Source organism: Mastigoproctus giganteus, chromosome 6, assembly GCF_048544385.1.
Source record: "Mastigoproctus giganteus isolate SK-2022 chromosome 6, ASM4854438v1, whole genome shotgun sequence".
Classification (NCBI taxonomy): Eukaryota; Metazoa; Arthropoda; class Arachnida; order Uropygi; family Thelyphonidae; genus Mastigoproctus; species Mastigoproctus giganteus.
Window position 1 is genome coordinate 60,927,144 of NC_143580.1, and position 22,684 is coordinate 60,949,827.

The 22,684-nt window shown below is 40.3% G+C and overlaps 1 protein-coding gene across 1 annotated transcript in view; it reads right to left on the reverse strand.

The window, feature by feature from the left end:
• Positions 1 to 5,215: 5,215 nt before the first annotated feature.
• LOC150084342 (cell adhesion molecule Dscam1-like) overlaps positions 5,216 to 22,684 on the reverse strand; it is a 217,085-nt gene continuing 199,616 nt past the window's right edge. Inside the window, exons 22-25 of the mRNA XM_090376189.1 lie at positions 21,638 to 21,805; positions 21,324 to 21,503; positions 5,611 to 5,762; positions 5,216 to 5,456 (exon numbers count right to left, since the gene is read on the reverse strand). Coding sequence (XP_090232315.1) covers positions 5,337 to 5,456; positions 5,611 to 5,762; positions 21,324 to 21,503; positions 21,638 to 21,805 — 620 coding nt within the window. The 3' untranslated portion in view covers positions 5,216 to 5,336. The remainder of the gene's footprint in view (positions 5,457 to 5,610; positions 5,763 to 21,323; positions 21,504 to 21,637; positions 21,806 to 22,684) is intronic.

A 22,684-nucleotide genomic window follows, 5' to 3' on the forward strand; every position in this document is an offset into this window, starting at 1 on the left:
TGGGAGAGAACCATTGCATTGACCGTCTAGCCTTCTCATCACGCTTACAGCATCTCTCTAAAAAGATTAAGAACTTTACTGTTCAGAATTTCTAGGAAAGAATGGGGACTAAAAACAATTATCTTGTATCGTGCCTTCTTACCGTAAAATCTCAACTGGATACTATACAAAGGTCTTTTCTCTTGGCGCTACAAGCTATTGCAGGCGCTTTACCCGCTGACCTTTATAAAGGTCTCTGCTATTATATTAGGAAAGGAATACCTGCTGACTGAAAGAAAGAAAAAGAGAAATGCTGGAATATTCTAACCAACTGTTGGCAATCCAGGTGGTCCTTGTCTACTAAAGGTATTGTAACCAAGTCGTTTATACCTGACATCACATTTGGTTCTTCTGCAGGTCATGGATCATTGAATGCGAAGCTCTTACAATTTAATCTGACCACTACAGATTCTTGCTTATGCGGTGGAAACACGTAATTTACTCTTACCTTCGGCAACAGATCTCAACTACATCTCATTACTACGCCGCTCCGCAAAAATGTGTTTTAAATTAAGCCAGTTATCCAAATTGTGTACCCAAGGAGTAATATTCATCAGTCGTGAGATTTATTTCTCTTTTTATTGGGTGTTTTAGTACAATTCAGCGCAGGAGAGGGTGGCAAACTACATATTTCTCTGTCACCGCGGTTGAAGTGCACTCTTGACTGGGAAGGGTAACCCCTGTGTGTTTCTAAACAGGGCACTGATCGTGTCCCAACAATTCTGTGACTTCTGGTCATAATTATGCACAGAAGAACTAAAATATCCACATTGCCCGAGGATACTAAGCTGTGGGTAATCTCCCCACCCTCAACGCTTTCCTGGAAGTGTTCGCTCAGTCAAAAGTTCAGGTACTCTCCGAGCTTGACCTGTGGCAAAATCGGAAGCGACTCACCATCCGTCTGAAAAATAGAAAGTAAAATCCTCCAGGCGGCTCCACTTATTCTGGCTACCGTTCCAACCTCGTTAATCCGAAGGCAAAGCAGGAAAATCAAGAGCATCACAGCCACTGATAGCAAACAACGAAAACTTTGAAATTATAGAAAGTGAGGACATTGACTCGCTCCAAAAGCAAGAATAAGGTTGTTGTTATTTGGTTTTTAGAAGTATTAGCAACTAAGGCCATATTGCGGTGGTCATTCCCTAAATTTTCCGTATTTGGTGGTTGCAGGCTCGAAATCTGGTCTAATCAAGAAGCGTATGCTACGCGCGCGCGAGAATAAGGATCCTGCTGAACAACCTGTGAGACAGGCGGAGAAATCGCAGGTCACCCCGTTAGACCCGGCACTAGAGCTTGTTCACGGAGCAAACAAACAGGGTTTCAGCGGTCCTTAGGGCAGGGACAGTCTCCATCTGGATGAAGATGATATTAGTCCAGACGCAACTTGAAAAGGAGATCGTCCAAATCAAACCCCCATCTGGTAGTTTTGGAAGCAGTTAAACAGATCGTCATGGACAATCTGAAGGACGACTTTAAACACACAAAAATGAGATACTAAAAACCCCCAAAATATACTCGCTGGGGCTGCTTGCCGGGCCCCTGCAGGCAAACTCCCCCTACATGTGGCCACGAATATAGAGACTGTCCAAACAAAACTGCAAGGCCCTGAAGCTGCCACATGACCACTCTATAAGGGATAGCGCCTGCCAAACACAATAAAGCAAGAAGACACAGCGTCTAAGGCAGTTGCTACTCAGCTAGTTAAGAAATCTCATGAAAAAAAACTGGACGTGCTCATACTCCAGGAGCCGTATACACATAACCTAGGAGTGAGAGGTTGCCCAAGTGGAAGGGGACAATGGGCGGCTGTCGTGGTTTGTAACCCAGACCTCACGGTTACAAAAATAACCGATCTTTGCACAAACTGGGCAGTATGTGCCCACATTGCCTCATCACTGGAGGAATTTTACGTCTCTTCGGTCTGGCATAGACCGGGAGAGGACATTCTACCCGTCACAACGTATCTGCAAACCCTACAGCGCCAGCTTCCGAGTGCCAAAATTATTATTGAAATGGACAGCGACTGGAGGAGTGCATAGCAAGTAGTAACTTTACTATCCTGAACCTACCAAATCAACTTCCCACGTTTTCAAGTACAATGTGGGAAGCAAACATTGATCTTACCCTTGCAAGCGGCACAAAAGCAGGACACTTCAGCCCCTGGAAGGTACAGAACCACATCTGATCATAGGGTTATAACTAATTCAAAGACAGATCGTCAGACTTCTCTCGCCAAGGTACGCCATTCTGGGATCTCTTCCAACGGACGCTGAAGATGAGAGCAGAAAACATCCGTACTGAAGGCCAAAACTTAAATGACCTCCAGCAGCGGACATAGCCATAAAAAAGAAACACCCGGCTCCCCGGGCTGTTCCCTGGTAGTCACCAGAACTAACTGACCTCAGACACAAAGCATTCCAACGAGCTAAGGCAGAGGTATCGCGAGGCAAGAAATAACTACACGGCCAAAGATTAAACAGAAGAAAAAAAAAAAACATGGGAAACTGTGGTCAGTGCAAATGGTAATGCTGACCCATGGGGAATTGTTCATAGAGTTGTTACTAACAAGCTCCCAAGAGGGGAAGTTATATCAGAACCTGGAAATCATCAATTGACAATATATTAGACCACATCTTCCTACCTTAAACTGAGGAACAGAGAAAACTCTTATTGTACCATAGCAGCAGCAAACATCAAAAACAGGAAAGCCCCTGGTGACGATAGTATTGAACCAAAGATACCAGACATCATTCTAAATCTCTTGAATCGCTGTCTTTCAGAAGGGTATTACCCTAATAAGTGGAAAACAGCAAGAATAAGACTTATACTTAAGAATCCAACCAAACCCCAGGATAAGCCAACATCGTACAGACCCATGGCTTCTATACCATAGATTAGAGACTCAGTTCGACTTCAGCGGCAGACGCTTTGGAAAACATAATTGAGGCAGCAAGAAACTGCGACATAAAAGTATTTTCTCCTCATATCAATAGAGTTCAGCGCGCCCAAATTCCAGGCAACCTGTTCTTCTGCCTTAGATCGTACTTTGATTATAGAGACTACTCCCTTTGCCACTCTCTCCAGGGATCAGTTCCCTAATATAAGAACGCAGGCATATGCAGATGATCTTATAATGATACTGGAGACCCTTGCACATCATGCCATTTCTGTTCTGCTAGGATGGGCAAATGGGAACTTACTGAACATCTCACCGGAAAAAAACACATTCAATACTTATCAAGGGATCCCAGGAGGCCTCGCCAGATCAAAATAAATGTAACAACCATTAAACTCCAAACAGAAGTCAAATATCTTGGCATTATCCTCGATATACACCGCATCTTAGTTACCTCAGAGTAAAATTCAGGAAATATTCGCTAGAGTTACACGCAGAGACTGGGGTTTGAAGAAGAGGGCATTCTTCATCCCGGCACTGGCTTATGCAGCGGGAGCTTGGTACGCTAAGGCAAGCATGCTGTTAACAGAAGGAAATTGGAAACCATCCATCGAATAATTCTCCTCACAACAACCAGAACATGCTGCACCAACACGTCAAAGGAAAAGGTAATCACACATTTGGGATACACTACGGACCCAACTCTGACTAGACCACATGAGAACAATGTGGCAGAATCGGTGGAATGACTCCACTAAAGGCCGCATAACTAGACGCTTCATACCAGACGTTGGACGTGTTTACCCTATTTCCTCGACCTGGTACTTACCTGCTGACAGGGCATGGCTCCTTCAGGAAGAAACTTGGGAGCACCTGCTCTACGAGTGTAGACCTCCTTGGCCTGCTGTTTACCAAACTACGCTCCATCCTTAGAAATCAGGAGGATATGGTGCTGCAGGAAGAAGAAAACTATAAGGTTTTTCGCTCAAAATCTATTCGCGAGGCAAAGAACACAATTGGCCATTGACGGACAACCGAGCCCTAACTGGATGCGGCCTGAGACGTGCAGATGATGCATCCTGGCCTCTGGAGAGTCAAAGTGAACGACTTAGATTGCTGCCAAATGGCGACCCAGGTCCGACACCTTGCCGGGCCTGCTTTATCTCCTTTTCCCGGCGGGGGGGGGAGACATGCCCACTGAACATTTGGGGGCCACCTTCTCTATCGACCCTTTTCGCCCAAAAATAAAACTCATCCAGTGTACAATCCCTTCTCGCTCTTAAAGCAAATCTCTATGACCAAACAAAAGCATCGACAGCGATTAAAGCAATGTCTTTTTTTTTTTTTTATTGGACCTGCCCGAGTACCGATTTCTTACTGGTAACACGTGGCGCGGTATGGGCAACGTCGGGTCCCACCAGGGGCCAGATGAACAATGAGCGCAACAGACTACACTATCCACAAACCTTAAATTTCTGGCTTGACAGGATACAGGGAACACCGCGGAGATGGGAGAAATCCCAGGAGCCGCTAGACCCTCAACACACCAAATACTTTGCTTCTGGAAATGAACACGATTTAATTACAAATAAGGAAACTCTTGAAATTTTTAACAGACGGCTCCAGCTAACCGGTTTCCCTACTATCAGGTCATCTGCCTTATAACTGAATTATGATTTCACCCATAAGCTGATTGTATATGTTTTTCCTCTCTTCATACGATTCTGGCATTAATTCCACTGAGTCTTCTGTTCTACAATAAGTCTACCTGAAACACCATACTTGTATCTGGCCATTTCGCGGAGTTGAACTAACGTTTAGGTGCTGCCGTTCATGGAGGATGGTTATAACTGCTCCCTCAGATATGTCTTTCATTTATCGATGCGGGCCATCTTCGATGGATTCTCTACCCCCAACTGAATTTGATGACGTTCCAATTCCAGAAAAACATAGTGGGATCAAAATTAGTATTAATCATTAGGGTAGTAAACCCCTCTTGTTGCCTTTAATAATTCTTCAGTGCATTACGTATCTAAAAACCAATAATTATGCACAAGCTTGTGTGATGGTTGTAAGATGCAATAAATTAATTGGTTTCATGATCAAACTGTAGATTTCCACGTATACAATGCTGGCTTCCTTCACCAAAACTGGAAAAAACCCATGAAATAAAATTACAACAGATACACGGTATTAAAGTTTACTGATTAAAAACCACACTTTTTTTTTAACGCTATCGGAGGTCAGTCCTTTAAAAGGAACCTTTATTTCATTGGAAAACAGTGACTGAAATAAATAAAATGTCAGCTTCTTATTGGTAAAAGAATCGGTAACTTTTAGGCCATTTCCGAAAGTACATCAGACTCGTGGAAAGATTCCAGATACGCACTCCATTTCTCTGTCAATCCCACGTGTCGGGAATTTCGATGTCTTGCTGCTGAAACACACCAGATGTCCCTTTGACTGCCAAAGGCGGAAGTACACTAGGCTTTAGTGCTTCGTAGGGTCGCTCTGGACGGCACTGCACAGTAAGAAACAAAGTTTTAAAAGGGAATCTACTTTCCATTAGTGATAAGCCCCAAAGGACGTACATTGCAATTTTTATTATTAAAAACAATACAAGGAGTACAACTATTTCTAATTAAAACTTGAGGACTTATATCTTAACTACTTGCCTGCCTGCTGTACAGGTTATCTTCGCGTTGTTCCTTGCCCCTTTTGTTCAACGTCCGAATCCCGGAAGTACCTGGCTCTCCCAGCTGTCTGTAGTCGGGAAGTGTATCATAGGGGGTAGCGTAGGGATGGACTTCGTCGTCTTCATTGGGAACTGCAGGTAACAAGCATCATGTTCTGGAATATAATTTGTTTTCTATTAACGCGCAAATTATTATTAAAAATTATTACGCGTGTAACCTAATTTTGTCATGGTTTTATTCGTCTGCTGCCGAATAACAGCGAGTAAACTTATGACCCCACGGTTGCTTATTTAAATTCAGAATACGAGGGGGATTCACCCAGAAGTAGTTATAATAAAAGATTGAAACAAACACCATGTATTATGATTTCGTAGAAGTCCTCTGACTATCTTTCAAACAGCTTTATGAGGAAGTTGGGAATCCATCTAGCAAAGACTTTATGCAACTGTTGAAGAATGACGATCTTCCAGGATTAATGCGTCAATTTTGCAACACTGGGCTCTCATTCGGGGATTGTTAACTTGCAGAAGGAGGAATCGAATCACTGATCTGTATTTCACTTCACTCAGCGTTGGCAAAAAAAAAAGGACTGCCAAATCGAAACCAAAATTTGCACAGTTACTATACAGATCTAAAAAGGAAAAAAGATAATATCGTTCTATCACAACTACTTCTGGATGAACACAAACCTTTCTTGAGCCCTCCTCCCTCGTATTATGCATAACAAAGGGACTCAAAAGAACATTATACAGTAGTGGCCACGAAAAATTGCACAAACTCAAAGTTAATTTCATTAGGATCATACTGGTGAAAGAATTGTCATGATTGGTTTGAAAGCATATAGACCTCGCAAGAAGGATGAATATCGGCAAACAAAATTCTAAACATCCATCAGGTAGCGTGTCTCTTTTATAAATATAAAACGTCATTAATAACTGGTTGGTCGGTTTATAAGAACATCCGTTCCATAGGGGTACATATATTAATGCCTTTATTTTTCTTCTTAGCAAAATAATTAGAGTTACAATTCGCGTGGCCACTACAATAGATGGAGTTATCGTGTGAGTCAGTATAGCTACAAAATAATTTAAGTGAAATATAAAACAGTTAATCACGCTAACTATGGAGGCACTTACAAGTACACTCACTGGAAAATGCTTTATTCTACATCTAGTATCATGCCTTAAACACAACCCGCACGTTATCTGTCTGAGGGACTCCAGATTTGACGATTTCTTCGTCAACATATTTGTCAGTAGAAAACTGCCCTTTCCTAAAGATTCGCAATCCAGGTAAAGTTGATCGGATATGATCCTATTGACACATAATTCCCTTTACGTTCCTGAAATACCCAATTTTTTTGTTGAATTTTCGTTTCTTTCTTGAACATCGAAAAGATCATCTCTCTCTTCCCATGGATAGATGGAAACCAAAAGGTTTCTAATTTTGTGGCCAGTGCCTGCCTTAACTTCCGACCTAAAACATTTATTAATAAAAGGTTATTGCAGTTGGAATGATCGTGACCCAGAGAAAATGGCTGGAGTATTAAACAAGGACAAACACTCACTAAGAACCAAGTTGCTGATGATGCTGAATTACTTAGGCAAAATGTTGGCAGCTCGTGTTACCCTTTCATTATCTCAGGAAATATTTCAGCTTAATTTTTATTTTACCAAGCTATAAACGGTGCAATTAACGAACTGTGCTAATTGGTAACCTAAGCCCTCTGTTATTCTCCACGTTCTACAAAAGACTGAGTTATGGCAGTAGAAGCCCAAATTAGTAATGATGCTACACTAACTCTGTAAACATCAAATTAGGAGAAAGTGGAACAGAAACCCACGAATGGTTAAAAACAGCATTTGAAGAAGATACTGTATTGCTCGGAAAATTTTAAGACAGCCAATTGTCCACAGAAGATGATCCTCTCTGTGATCAATGTGGAATACATTAACAAAAGACCTGGCAATACGATGTGTTTTTCGCATGCCACGATCTTCGTCAAATAGTAGAGATGAACGAGAAAATTCAGTTTATCAGAGAGATCCATTCGAATACTTACAATCCACAAGCGTCGTGTTAGAGCAATTGGATTGCCACTGAGTAAAGTGATGATACAAACAAGTGTGGCAATGAGATTCCTTTCCGCTAGTTAAAAAGATTAATAGCACGAGGATTTCAGAAACCATCCAAAACGTTTGAAGGAATATCTGCTCGAAGATGGTTATTACCTTTGATAACAAAACAGTAAACACGAGCAGTTCCTTCACTTACATCATATTTTCCCTTCCAATGAGTTTTTTTTAGTGTGTTTAAGATAAAAATGTATAGCTGCAAAAGAATTGCCCACTGTTTGTCTTTAAACGAGAGGGACTAGAACGATAAGCTAGTCGTCAACCATTTCATTAAATGGGTTTCGGTTAATCTGCTATTCCGGGGGGGGGGAGGGCAACCAAAATAAACACCGTAAGAGGTTCGGTTAGAAAGAAAAATATGTGCATTCATTTGGGATTGAAAGGACATTACCCCCTTTCTGTTTGCGTGCATAATATCTAAATAAAGTAGTGGAGAAGTTTAACATGGCTTCGATGGTATCTTGATGAAAGATAAATATTTTGCTATCTCAAGTATTTTTTCTACGATCACTTCATTCATGGGAAATTGCTGCTGAAGGCAAACCTGACGCTCATCTCGATGTTCGCTTTAATGTCGACAAGTAATTGCAAGAAGAATTTTTCTTTCAATTTCAGCGATAAAGAAAGCCTGAGACATCCTGGAAGTGCTAAAATATTTTGTCGTTATCAATAAATCCGTTACTTCTACTGCTATTCCTTGCTACGCAGATCAATCTTCTCTTGTCCTCAGAGATACTGACTCTGAACCTAGATTTCATTGGATTGTAATCCAATTTCGTGACTGTCTGGATGCAGTGTAGTTCTCTTTACATTTGTTTTAGCACGCTTCTGCCCAAAAACTACCAAGATGCCATATTCTAAATTCAATTGCACGAAATGTGTATTAATATTTTAAAATCTTATTGGGATCGTAAGACTGAAAACAGCCAAGGCATATATTCTTATTGGTGCTTCAGGAACATTCTCGAAAAAGTTCGATATTGGAAGGGCATCCAGTAAAACGAACAGAATTAGAAACATCGACTAGTGTGGTGTTCTTGAGAAAATCTTATTTCTCCCCCTTTTTTTTTTTTATTAGAAATGGCTTACTTACATTTTCGGCAGAGGATATGATTACACCCGTGATGTTTCTGACTTTGGTCTTGTACAAAAGACTTCACAACGCTATGATTTATGATTAATACTTTCCAGATATATATATTTATAGCAATTTTGTTTTCTCTTATTTTCAGTTCACTGAAGGAAATTAAGATCAGGTATCCAGCACCCCAATTTTTTGTTTAAATTTCAGATTATGAGTATGAATAGTTGGTACAAGATGCACTTTCAGTAAGTCCTCATGAGTTCGTTCTAGTTGATAAACCAAGCTGAAATGACGATTCATTTCTTTGCATCCGATGTAAACAGCGTACCAATCTTAAATGAAACTGGAAGCCCGTGACGTGCTGGATTCCAGAACAGAGTAGTCCAGTGCGTATGGTTAGATAACATCTTTTGCAATAAAGATGGGTTAACCGGAGTGTGTTTTCGACAGCAAAAATTGATACTGTTGCAACAGACTCTCAGATTTTAAGGTTCATCTGGGGACTATGTTCTAAGATTTAACTGAAGAGTTGAGAGATTGTGCAACACATTTTATCAGCGTATTCATTTGAACGGGGGTTGCCTGTCATAGTAACTATGTTGATGAATATTCCTAATGCGTGTCCTTGGTAGAACCCACTGCAGCAACTACACACGTATCAATATTTAGATCTGCTAGTTTGCAGACAGTGCAAGAGGTGAATGTTGCTGCTATATATTTTTGTTTGGCCAGCGCCTGTTTTTCCCCATTGCCGAAAAGGGTCATCATACAACGGTTTGAATTAAAAGTGCTTGGGTATTGTCTAATGAGACAGTGTTTACTGTCAAGCGGGGGTCCTCCATTCCTGTAGTGAATTGGTGATGTTCAAAAGGCACCTACAACTATTCTAAGGGAATTGTGTTGAATGGTATTGAGTCATATACAAGCGCACCATAGTCTATTCGGTCAGCTCCCCATGGCATCGCAGAGAGCACCGCAAGGATATTTGTTTTTGGAAGTTTTAGTTTCTTATCTAATATTAAACCTAAGAATATTTCATTTACTAGTATTCTGGGTGAGGATGCAATTTGCATTTCTTGCAGAAGTATACATCACACTTTTTCTGTGGAGACCGGACATATTGAGGTCATTGGAATGGTTGTTATTAGAGTATGTATTTTGATGGAGATTCCAGAGAGTAGGGTTTGATCTTTGGGAATGCTCTATATTAATGATGGTGAATTTACTCTCGTTCCTAGGTCACGAAGGATTCCAAGACGCGTCAAAGGCTTTCGCACACATGTCTCAGCCTTACCCGTGAGATTAGTATTTTTCTGTCTTTGAAATGGGCAACAAAAATTCGATTGAAAAGTTTTAGGAAAAGAGTATAGGGCTCTCTCATTAAGATGCTTCAGGTTATATATGGCAAGTGCACTGTTCGCATATTTATTCTAATTCAGACATTGTCAGTGGTTCATTACAGGAGAGGGCTGACTTCGTTCCGAACTTTAATTTTTAGTAAATGAGTCATACGAACGTGTTTGCTATATCCTCAGAAAAGTGCTACTGGCTGCTTTTTAGAACGCTCCAATTTATCCTTCCTTGAGAATATGGATCATGGGGTCTCCAAATCTGTGGTGAAAGTCTCTCAGTAGTTAAACGGGATGTAGTAGTACTTGGTGGTACCATTTGTGTGTTCTTTAAGGGAGTCGCCAGAACAGCTCGAGCCCAATCAGAAATGGGTGTCGTTGGTGGCATGTTTACACCGAGTAAAACTTGCTTCTTGGTAAGTCACTTTATGTTGTAGTTGGTAGGGTTGGTGTAGAAACACTGTGTGCAAGTACAAGTTCACAGTCTTTTTTAATTCTTCTGCAAAGTGTGATATTCTCAGTAGGGATTCTTTTCACGGTTTTAGGTGATCCAGCACCTATTGTTTGAGAATGTATTATTAGGAACAGTGGGGATTACTTTTTGAATTCTTTGTCTCTTGAGCTGTGAGGCTCTTTTTTGACAGGGTTACCGGCCCCGCCACGGGGAGGCGGAAGCATTGCCTGGTGTGACAAAGCGAAATTAGCAAGGGCCAGTAACACCACTATGAAAATTAAAGAAAGGCGACTGCTTTCCAGTCACCTTTCTTTATTTTTCCACCAGTGCTTTTAAAATGATTTCTTAAGGAGAGGATCGGAAAAGAACAAGAAATTTGGCAGTCGGGGTCTGAGCAAAGGTGGCGGAAGAGTTTTTTCCAGTATCATTACGGACATCTTAAGTGTTCAAGGATACTGCTATTTGGGTGAGGAGGATAATAAACACACGTTTAACTGATGACATGGGTCAAAGTAATGCTCGCAGGAAGATGAAGCTAGGGAAACAAAGCTAAATAATTTCAAAGGGTGTACCACCAGGAAATTGGAGATTACAAGTTCCATTGCGGTCGAGCTACTTATCGAAAGGAGAAAAAACAGCTTACAATTTGTGGGAGTAATCTACAGACAGGAAGGTTGTCAAGAATGTCTACGCTCAGATGGAATAGATAAGCATTTGCGAATGTCTTGTTATGAGTGATTCAATCTGCTCCTAAATAAGTGGAAGGGTAAACCCGCCATTGGGAACAAAATCTTTAAAAAAGCTAGACGACATAATAGGGATTGAAGTACAGTAACCGTTGGAGGGTGACTTTATAATTATGGAAGCCAGGAAGTTGCCGGGATAAATGAATATGGAGCTGGTCACTCTAATAAAGCAGAAAGCACTGAAGCCTACCACAGATAAGGTTAGGGAGGACAACGAAGAACAAAACTAAGTGGATCGATATCTTATGTACTAGGTGTGGGAAAGTCTTAGATAACGCTGCTGATGAATTGAATGGATTCTTCGCATCAGTCTTTACGCTGAGCCATATTAAATTAGTGATTTCAAAATTGCAGATGACTGTTTATTAAGAAAACTGTCGAACCTAAAGGCAAGTAAGGCCCCGATAAAGGTACTTATTATGTTGTTATGAAACTATTGGAAGTGAAGTAGTTTTTACCTACATAAGTGTATTGAAGTGATGAATAAATTTCTCTAGGGAAGGTCAGTTGGTTCGATAATATGAGTTTAATAGGATGGGTTTTTTTTTGGGAGCTTTGTAAGCCATAAGTCTTACAAAGGTCAGGTGGGGGAGTGAGTGAGAATTTCGCATACCTTAGGAATGGATACATAAAATCTTACAAAAATAACGTTACAACTTGTCTACCTGAAATATTTCCATTAGTAGGATCAGGATGGTCATATGCAGAAATAGACTAAAACGAATGAGAAGTTAGATATCTGCGCAGAAAAAAAAGGTGAATTTAGGAAAGCTTTCAAAGGCAGGTGGTCAGAACATTAATCCCTAGAATGCATCGCTACACAGCACAGTCTAGGAATTTGAAGTTTGATCGTGCAGTGGCTTCAAATACGAGCAGAAGTAGCTGAGTGATCGAGGCTCAAGCCCGTGACTGCTAAATGTTGGCCTTCATCAGGAAGCAGAAGGCCTACCGGAAATGGCAGAAATCTCAACTTTCCTAAACCAAGCTGTTCTTGATAGGTTGAAGAGGAGTAGAGGGATTCTATCAAACCAGACCAGCCATCATATCATTGATCAAAAGCTTCTCCAGGAATAGGTACAGTGCAGGCAAAATTAACTACAGATGGATATATCTGTGCCCTAGGTAACCAGAAATATCTTCAACAAATTACCTAACAAAGCTACTGTAGGACCAGACGGTTTCCCATTATTCATAGTAAAAATATGCAGCACGTACATTGTTGACATTCTACTCCACATTTGGAGATCTTACCATGTCAAGCCCATTCCAAAGATTAGGAAACCTAAATGTCCGAAAGATCTGCGACCAAATTCCATCAGTTGCTCTTTACTTAAAATCTATGAAAAAGCGATTCAGCCAGCATTTGCCAAGTACATTCATACGGTTCTGCACAAGAGATCAACAACTACAAATCTTCTTGATACTCTCTTCAGAATCCAACAGGCCATCAATAACAAATCCCAGATTGACATCATCATCCTGGACATTAAATCGGCATACGATAAAATATACCTACCAAATCTCTCTACTATTCTGAAGCACTACTTTGATACAAATCTTGAAGTCCATCTTACTTCTCAGACATCTGTCTGTTACTGTCAACAATTTACAGGTAATTTTCGACGTCACAAGAGGCATCCCGCAAGGGAGTGCGCTTTCAGCAGTTTTGGAACCTTTCCTAACTTTGTCTCCTATGCCGATGATCTGAAGTTCTACGTCAGTTCAAACCATCCTGGATATTAACCAACAGGCCTCTACACAGATAATGAAACTGGAAAACTATCTAGGCATAATTGGGTTGCATCTGCTCAACTACCGATAACGAAAAAAAAAAAAAAAAGATTTAAAAATGATGTTCAAATCTTTGTTGGCGGGGAAAGGGTGCAATGGGAAACTTCCAACACAGACCTAGGCCTCATCTGGGATGTTGGACTCGCCTTCCAGCCTCATTTTGTCAGGATGAGACAGAAGACGTGCGTCAGGAGCTCGTTGGTGTGCATTACCCCTATCTCTCTCTACGCATCTGAAATTTGGTCATCTGTTCCTGCCTTCCACCTAAAAAAGTACCTCAGTCTGGAATATTGGTTGGTCACCCTTTTACTATCTCTAGATCCATCCTCTAAGCTAATCTGGGGATCACAACAAGAAATGTACTCATGCTAGCTCGGCTTATCACAGGCCGAATAAATGTTCCATCTGTATCCCCGTTAATCCCTAGCCCAAAGAAGACATGAGGTGAACGCCGCGACTCCTGCCACCCTCTGCGGTTTACACTTAGGGTCATGTTTCCGGCCAACTGCCTCCAAATCTACAATAAACTGGGCATCAAACCCTAATAAGTTCTGTGAGGAATGCCTCAAGAACTGTTACCAACTATTGAACCTGTGATGATCAACTGCACCTGGATTTTTTATTTTGTTAAATTCTGATGTCTATTGCTATAAACTTTGTTTTATTTGAAGCGTATGTAAGTTCAATTATAATAAAAATAAATACGGCACTGTTTCTTGTATTCTGTCTATCTTGTAAACTCCTTTGACCGTTTGGTCGTCCCTGAGTATAAAACAGAAAATTTATTTTAAATTGAGAGAAAGATAAATAAATTTTCTGTTCATACTCCGGGACGGTCACAAGATAGCAAACAAGGGCTTGAACGGGGGCTGATTGTCATATAAGGGAGGGAAAGACCAGTCTGGCAGTTTTCGAGTGTTCCGGTTTAATTAAGAGCGGGCCCTGTAAGAGAGTAATTTAGAGCGACACACTTAATTAAATTGAGATTCTATGAAGGAGATGCAGTCAGTAGTTGTGGATTTGATTATGATGTTATTACTGAAGTGAACATTTCATATGTATGTAAATAATATTGTGCCATTTTATAAGAGCAAAAATTCCCTCAGCTCCTGGAAATCTTCTGAGATACTTAGGGGAAATTGTTGCGCTACTATGTCGGCAATTCTAAGGAACAGGGAAAATAAAAAAATACCTTTCCACCACACACAATTAGTGAGGAGTGGTTGGTAATTGGCAAACGATTTTTTTTTTTTTTGCTAAAGATCAAAACTACTAGCTTTACAGATTCAGTAAAGAGTGTAAAAGATTTTTCTGATGAAATTTGCTCAGAAGTATCGATCTTACAAGATATGATAAAAATTGAAACTATCCTCAAACCAAACCTATACATAAATGCGGTAATAGTTATCAGAACATTTTTGATCATTCAGTAAATTGCGTTAAAACATGAAATGGGTCTTCTGCAAATAATTGAACAAGAATATTTGGGATTAGAAGTAAAGCCCAATAACGATGTACTCATATTTCATTGTGAAATAAGAATTTAGAAGTACTGATGATTTAAATTACATTCTTAAGCAGAGGGCAACGCCCAGGGCCCCTCGAGTAAACTATAACGACAGCAACACCAGTACTTTCCAACCGTATGTTTTTATTTTTATTTCATAGACCTAATTAAGAAAAGAAACCCAAAGATGACATCATCTTCTCTCAGTTGGTATTGGGCTTAACGGCTACCGAGGCCAATTTGTATTTGTTTCCTCATCAATCCGATTGGCGAAATAAAAACAGCATTCAACTCGAAGATAAGGTTTGAGAAACAGATCAGAGAAAACGTGAATCCTGGCAACATGTGCTCATCGTGGTCTGCCTTTCCGAGGATCCAGCGAGACATTTGGATCATTACAAAATGGAACTGTTTGATCCATATCTCAAAATATGGGGTATGTGGCGTTGGAGAGGTAGTGCCTTTAGGCAATTCGTGAAACTGGTCCTTTCACCATACACCGGGTAACTGCATTGACCTGCAGGCTAAACTAAGTGAGGGTAGCCAGATATGGCGGTGTAGAAAGCAACGGGAAACTACTGCACTAACTTTCCCAAGAAAAATTACCAAGGCTCCCAGTAATCGGCATCCCTTAAATGGGACAGGGGTGCGAAGAATCTCCAGACTCAAAATTAATAATACCAAGAAGAAACACGAGAACTAGAAAACTTCCATAAGAATTAGACATGTGGAGAGAGAGGAAGAAAGAGTTTTGGAAGAACCTCAGGAGACCTAGTAAAGAAGAGATACACAAACCAACTTGTTTCAGTCACTAGTTATTGCAAAATTCGAGCTAAGGCATAAGAAAATACAAAGAATAAAAGGTGGAATGTGAGACAATAACCAAGAAAGCCATGGATAACAAGTGAAATTCTCAACCTGGTTGAATTAGGAAGTTGAAGATAATTTAAACAAAGGAAAAACTGACGTAGTATACAAGATGATTGCCACATATACTCGAAAACCAAAAGCACAGCAATAAGAAATAAAGATGGAAAGAGACTTATTAGAATGTGGATGACAGAGTGTAAAAACTACCGAACAATCAGTCTGCTTAGCCACGCATCCAAAATACTTTTGAACATAATTAAACCGACAACAGATCAGTTGGGTTTCAGAAATAGAAGAATAATCATAAATAAAACCACACACATCTTTTATTGATCTCGAAAATGTTTTTCAGAGTCATGAAGAAGATCCAGTTTGATTGGAGAGATCGATGAGGCATCAAAAAATTATATGAAAATTAAATTTCAAAATAATGAAGGAGTGTGCATTATCACCATTACCATTTAACTTGTACATGGATAAAGTGAAGTGTAAAACCAAAGGAATAAACATAGGAGTACAGGTGCAATTCCACGAATTGAAAAGCACAATAGAAGTTTTCTTAGAATATGGGTTCAAAAATAATGGTTGCCGAACAAGTAAGTCCATTTGTATATCTTGGAAGAGATTCGTGAAAACCCATATATGGAGTATACTGCTGTATGGATGTGAAACATGGTCAATAGCAACAACCAACTGGAGGGGAATTGAACCATTTGAGATGTTTTTCTGTAAAACATTGATGAAAACCAACTGGAGAAACGAATGAAGAAGTCCTCAGAGTAGTTGAGAAAGCTGTGGTTCCTACGACATCGTTGGAGGCACAATGATTGGATAGTAAACATACTAGGATTGCTTGAAGGGAAAAGAAGCAGAGGATGATGAAATACAGGGAAGCTAAACAAAAAGCCGAAATTCGGGTTGAGTGGAGAAAAAAGATCTCTATGGCGACAGGGCTTGGCCCTTAGAATGAAGATGATCTGAAAATATGGGCACAGGCAAGAACTGTGCACGTGTTGAACTAATTGATTTAATGAGTGAAAGTTCGTGCGGTTGTAGGAGACGAAAGAACTGTTGATTCTACTCCTGATCTTTCACTCAGAGAAAAAAAATGGCAAGTTTGTAAAATAGATTTTTCAAAGTGCAGAGGACAGTCTTATGAAAATGGTGCCAACATGGCAGGGCGCTATAAAGGAAAGCAGAAGATTTTAAAACATAACATATATGCCGCACCCTCTCTAGATTTTGTTGATGGCAGTAATTTTTTCTGCCTCAATACACCCATGGCCAGTTCTAAGAATATGCAGGGGCTAGAATTTGTTGATTTTTTGGAATGAAATTTTATAAAGCTCCCAAAAAGAATTGCATTTGAAGACAAATCAAAAAATATCTTGTCTAATACTGACTTTAAAGAAGCCAGAGACAAGCTTTGCATAGTTGAATCTTTCTGGAGAACTACGAAAATTTAACTGTCTGTTATATACGTGCAAAAAGAAATTAAATCGCATTGACCTTCATTACTTTATATTGAACAGGACACCCTTCGTCGAATAACCTCTGATGACCTAATCAACGATTTCGCAATCAGAAAAGTTATTTAAAATAACAAAAAGATTTGTGTTTTGAGTTTCACGTTTTGTAGGAAGGAGAACACCATAATATTTTCAGTGCTTAGGGCCCCTGTACGAATTTTTTTTATATAAATAAGACTCAGCTGTCCGGATTGAGGAAAGTTTACCAACAAGACACTGTTCGTAGATGGTTTCACATTTTACGGGAGGAGCATTAACATTTGTGATCAATTAAGGAAGACCAAAGTCTATGGGCACTGAAGAAAAAACACCAAGCGGTTAGATAAAATGATTCAAAAATATAGGACAGTGACCAGACATGCAAGCATGACAATGTCCAAACAGAATTGTATTAACCGTTTCAGACACACTAGATTATAGGAAAATCTTCAATTATGACACCTTATCCTAAACGATAGTCTGCAGAATAAACTCATTCGTCAACTCCAGTGGAAAAAAATGTGGCCAGATTATAAAAAGTAAAGATATTGCTAAACACTTGTTGGGGTTTATAAAATCAAAAAGAAAGGCGCTAACAGCACGCCGGACCATAAAATGCCTAGACGAAAATTGCATTCCTAGGGTGGGTTTTACCTCATATAATCTGTAGGACTTTTTTCTGTTTGGAATATTAAAAGATATCTTCGCTTGAAACAGGGAGGGGCAGGTTAGCTTCAACAACATGACAAAAATTAATAACGTAGACATGCTTCTTATTGTTTTTTTCATTTTTTGAGCCGAGCCGAACTGCTTGAGAGTTGTTCCAATTCCATCTGCATCCTTGGAGTCATATACGTGTATTGTATTTTTGTCTTTCAGTTTTATTTCTTTGCAAAACAAGGTCACTCACAGTTCAGACTGTTCATCAAGTTCCATGTTGTGCATTTATTTACCTTAGCACTTGAAGAAGGAAATTTAAACAGCATCTTAAGAGCTGAGTTAGTTGGTGTGGTTACAGTAACCCGTAGCTCCTTCTGCTGAGACGGTGGGTGGAACAGAACCATCTGTTTGTGCAGCATACGTACAGCTGGTTGCTTTTTAGCTTCTTGATATGAGACCTTATTTTTGTATCTTTCTTTCAGGCTTTAGAGCAGATTGGTAATTTCATTTACAAATGATAATATCTTATTATATGTGTGTGGGGCCAAACACCACAGCAACTAACTCTCACAGAATTTAGTAATACTGGAGTACGAGATGTTTTATGTGTAACCATCTTTGACGACAGCTAGAACCGAATCATGAACGATGTAATTTATGCTCACGCCCGCTGCTTACTCTACCGAATCGACGTTAGGCCGATAGTACGATTATAACAATACAAGTATTTCTATTGTTTCTATCATGCTTTGTCGCAAATTACACATTCAGCGCTACGAGATCTGCAAGAAACGACAGTATCTATGCATAATACGCTATCGAAACTATGGCTTGGCTCAGGATGGTAACGCTGCACATTCCATTTCGCAATGAGGAAACAGAGATACTGCCACAGATGAAATATATCAAGATCTACGACAATGAAGAGCTCATACTAGATCGTAAATTGTATGAACCGGACTTGGACATTCGCAAAACAATCGAAATATGTAAGGCGATGTGTCAAGACAACGATGACCTGTATAGCCTTGTAACGCGACTGCGAGAAGAAAACCCCTTTAGAAACTTTTACAATCATCCAAACAGCGAGATGAATGAGGATCTAAAGCTCGCTACGCTCAAACGACTCAGCGCAATTGCAAAGAAACGCAAAAACACGATGATCAAGCAAAAGATCCTACCCATACATGTAGTCTGTTATTTCCCAATCGCGAACCGATTCAAATATTCTTGACCGGCCCAGCTGGTTACAGAAAAACGTTTATGATTCGCCTCTTTATGGAAATACAGACGGGTACTGTAACACCTACATTACATGCGCTTCAAATGGTAAGGCTGAGGCGCATGTAATGTAATGATCGTGGATGTGCTCTGAGCATATCCAAGATGAACTGCCCTCAAGATATCCATTTCTTTATGTTTATCAAAAGGTTTGTACTACGAGTGGTATGCCATCTCTGAGCACCTCCCATGATCCTCTGCCGATTCCGTATTCTTTGCCTTTTCCACATTTTTTCCGCAACCAGCTGGTTCATGCCAACGCTGAGCGCATCCAAAATAAACTCCAATGACGATCTCCGACTCGGTTTTTCTTTGTTATGAAACGAAAATGACTTGAGCGCCGCCAAAGATGTTTACACATCAATAACGTTTCTGGTAGGGATGAAAAAATAATTCTTCCTTATGGTTTAAACTTTGATCGTGTACCTCCAAAACTCCCGAGTTGGTTCCAACCAGGGCTCCACGTCACCTTTCTGCTCACAGGGCACGGGCCATTTAATGCAAAACTATGTAGCTTCCGAATCACTGAGGATCCCCGTTGCCTCTGTGGACACGAGGAAACATGGCAACATCTCATGTATGACTGCGACCAGTATGAGGACCTGCGATGCAGGCTATCAATGCCTGATGGCGATCTGTACCGGGCTCCCTTTCCCCTGGTGGGGAGGAGGAGACAGTCTTGTCTCCTCTCCACCCCTGCCAACCCTGATTCTTCTCCTGGTGGGACTTGGGCCTGCCTCACTGAAAATCCTGGGGTCGCCTTCTCTATCGTCCCCTACTCTGCCTAATACGCCAGCGTATAACCCCACACAAACTGCAAAAACTTAACTTCGTCCAAATTAAACCGCATACACCTCAACTGGCTTTTCTAATTCCAGCGCTCACCCCCTACCGAGTATTTTTTTTTTTTTTTAGGCCCTAGTCACTGAAATCTCAGGAAACTAGGTGGCAGGGCCTGCCAGAGTAAAACTTCATTCAGTGTACCTGGTCTGCCTCCACGAGGCCAAATGTGGACAACGTTGGGCCTCAGTAGGGGTCCAGCGGCTAAACGGCCAGATGAACAACGATACACAACACTACACATATACAAAATCCACACACTTTTAAATCTCTGGCCTTCCCAGTGAACTGATTCACCTACAATGAAAGCAACGCGAAGATGGGGGAAACCCCTGGTGCCGTTAGACATCAATACACTTTACACTTTACCTCCATACCATTTTGGAGAACCAGCAGTTTCTACCAATATCGTTGAATGACAAAAGATTGGAAGTGTCCGTTTACCTGTCTTGTGGATTAGGATGAGCTGATAGTCCACCTTGCTCCAATTAGCCCTGGAGGTTTGTTTTCTGTCCAAAGTTAACCGGCCACGGAGAGAGAGAGAGAGGAACAGTGCAACCATGCAATAGTTATTAGTGTGGTTAGCAGCGCTAGTAAGAAAATATGGATTTCCATTACCTCTTGTAATAACCAAATAGAATCTCGCTCGACACATGCAGGGCCCTAACGTAGAGTGTTTAAGAAATGCAAAGACAACATGAGATTTGAACACGTATTAATAATGTTTAAAAGTGTTTCTCAGGGACTAAAAGGGAAGGTAAACGAATTGGATTTTACACATTAGAACGTGACAGAGGTTCCAACAAAATTCATCACTACATAGGAAGGTGGAGATCGACTATTCATATAAAAAGGCTCGTATTGTTTGATAAGAAATGCTAACCACGATGCTGAGCTTTAAAAAAAATAGTTCTACAGGTAATGAACTGATGGTGTTTAATACTGCCACAGAACAAGATATAAAGGGTTTGTTGTTCAATTTTAGATATATCAGCAGCTTATGCTGGGATGAGCTAACTCTAACCTCGATTGAAGAAGCATTTTAAAAATTCACCAAGTCATCAACAATACTCGAAATTAGACCTTTCCAAAGGAGCGAAAAGTGACAAAATCAGGGTTAAATAATTAAACAATTAGACTAAGCCTTCACTAATCACTAGAGCCGTTATGTGATTCTTCAGTATTTTGTGAACGAACCTTGCAAGTCATGTCTACGGCTGATTTCGGTTTACCACTTTGTTTTTCAGCGAAACTCTTCTATAGTTGCCTTGTTAAGAAAGGTAAACACTTTCATAGTTTTTTGGACAGCTGTGTATATATTTTTCATGTTCATCTTAACAAAATATCTCTTATTTTGAAGTCAGCATACAACTATAATAATTTAGAGTGCTGTACTGTGTAGTAAAATTAACATTATGTAAATTTTAATAGAATTGAAATGTGTGGCACAAAGATTCATCTACCTACTTCCAGCTGCCGTCACTAGAGAAGACATGGGACGAGATTGGCTGGTGGAAGAAGAGGATCTTTGCGTTCCTTCGTCACTGGACACAGTTCCTGACATGGGTGGAGGTTGAGCAGCGTTGATGTCCTTGAGAACCATTGCTTCCATAGCTTGACGCTCTTTATGAGAGCTGCCCGAGCCATCTGAAATAAAAGCCAAAGAGCAAAACTAAGTAAAATGGGACTTTCGGATACAAGCCGTAGCTACGATGGCAACTTTATATGACAATAGATCTAATACTTCCTTGGCAAGATTATACAAATACTTTTGTACTCACCACTGCCATACGTACTGCGTTGTGAAGCCCGCTTGTGGCAGAGAACACAGCCCACTATCACAATGATAATGATGATAACACTGGAGGTGATTACCGGAATTACTACTGTGATGTCCAGGTAGAAGGGGAAGGTCCCGTTGGTTTCAGACAGTTGGGGAGTTCGAATCTCTAGAAGAAAAGAAAATATTAGGAATTCTTAACTGTGAGTTAACTAAGAATGATTTATATTTCTCTGTTGGTTTAGAAGTGGAATCCATATTTTTCCCAAAAAGTATTAAATATCATTAATATAGCCAATGAGGGACCAGCAAGTAGTAATGTTTTATCTTTTATATAAAGGGATCATTGACCTTTTGCAGATTCGTTCAAAAGTATCTTAATACCAAGGAACCTCATGTCAAAGGCACTGCATTTACTAGGTGGTTTAAATCTTTTTGGATACAAAAGTATCTCCAATCAGGCCTACGAGGTTGGGAAAATTCATGTTGAAAAATTATACTTCACACCAACCAGCAATTGTAATTTTACTGCAAACTAAAATACAATAGATAAAACCTGTAAAAACAGATGTATTTACAATAAATATGAAATGACGGTTAAAATAAAATATTAAAATATAATACCTCGTCACATGGTTCCACAGGAATATGGTTGGAATTTCCCACCTGCGTACTGGAACCGGAAATGGCTCGGGAGCGCATCACTAAGAACCGATCATCTCGTTCAAGAACGACGGCTTCAAGGAGGGGATGCATACGGACACGTTAATGGTGTTAATGCTAGCCGCCCCGATGTGCAGGCTCTCAACCCATGAGCCCGTTCAGTGATGACCGCAGCTACAGGAGAGATCTGGTGCTGCTTCTCCCAAAAATGCTCCGCCACAGCAGACTTCGCATAATTTGCCGTTCTTTGAGTCGTCGCCCCGTCTCACCAACATAACAAACTCCACAATCCGGGCACTTAATTTCATATACCACCCCGCTGCTAATTTCTTTTGATATGGGGTCTTTAACTTGTGATATCACTATGTGCACCCACGGACTGTAC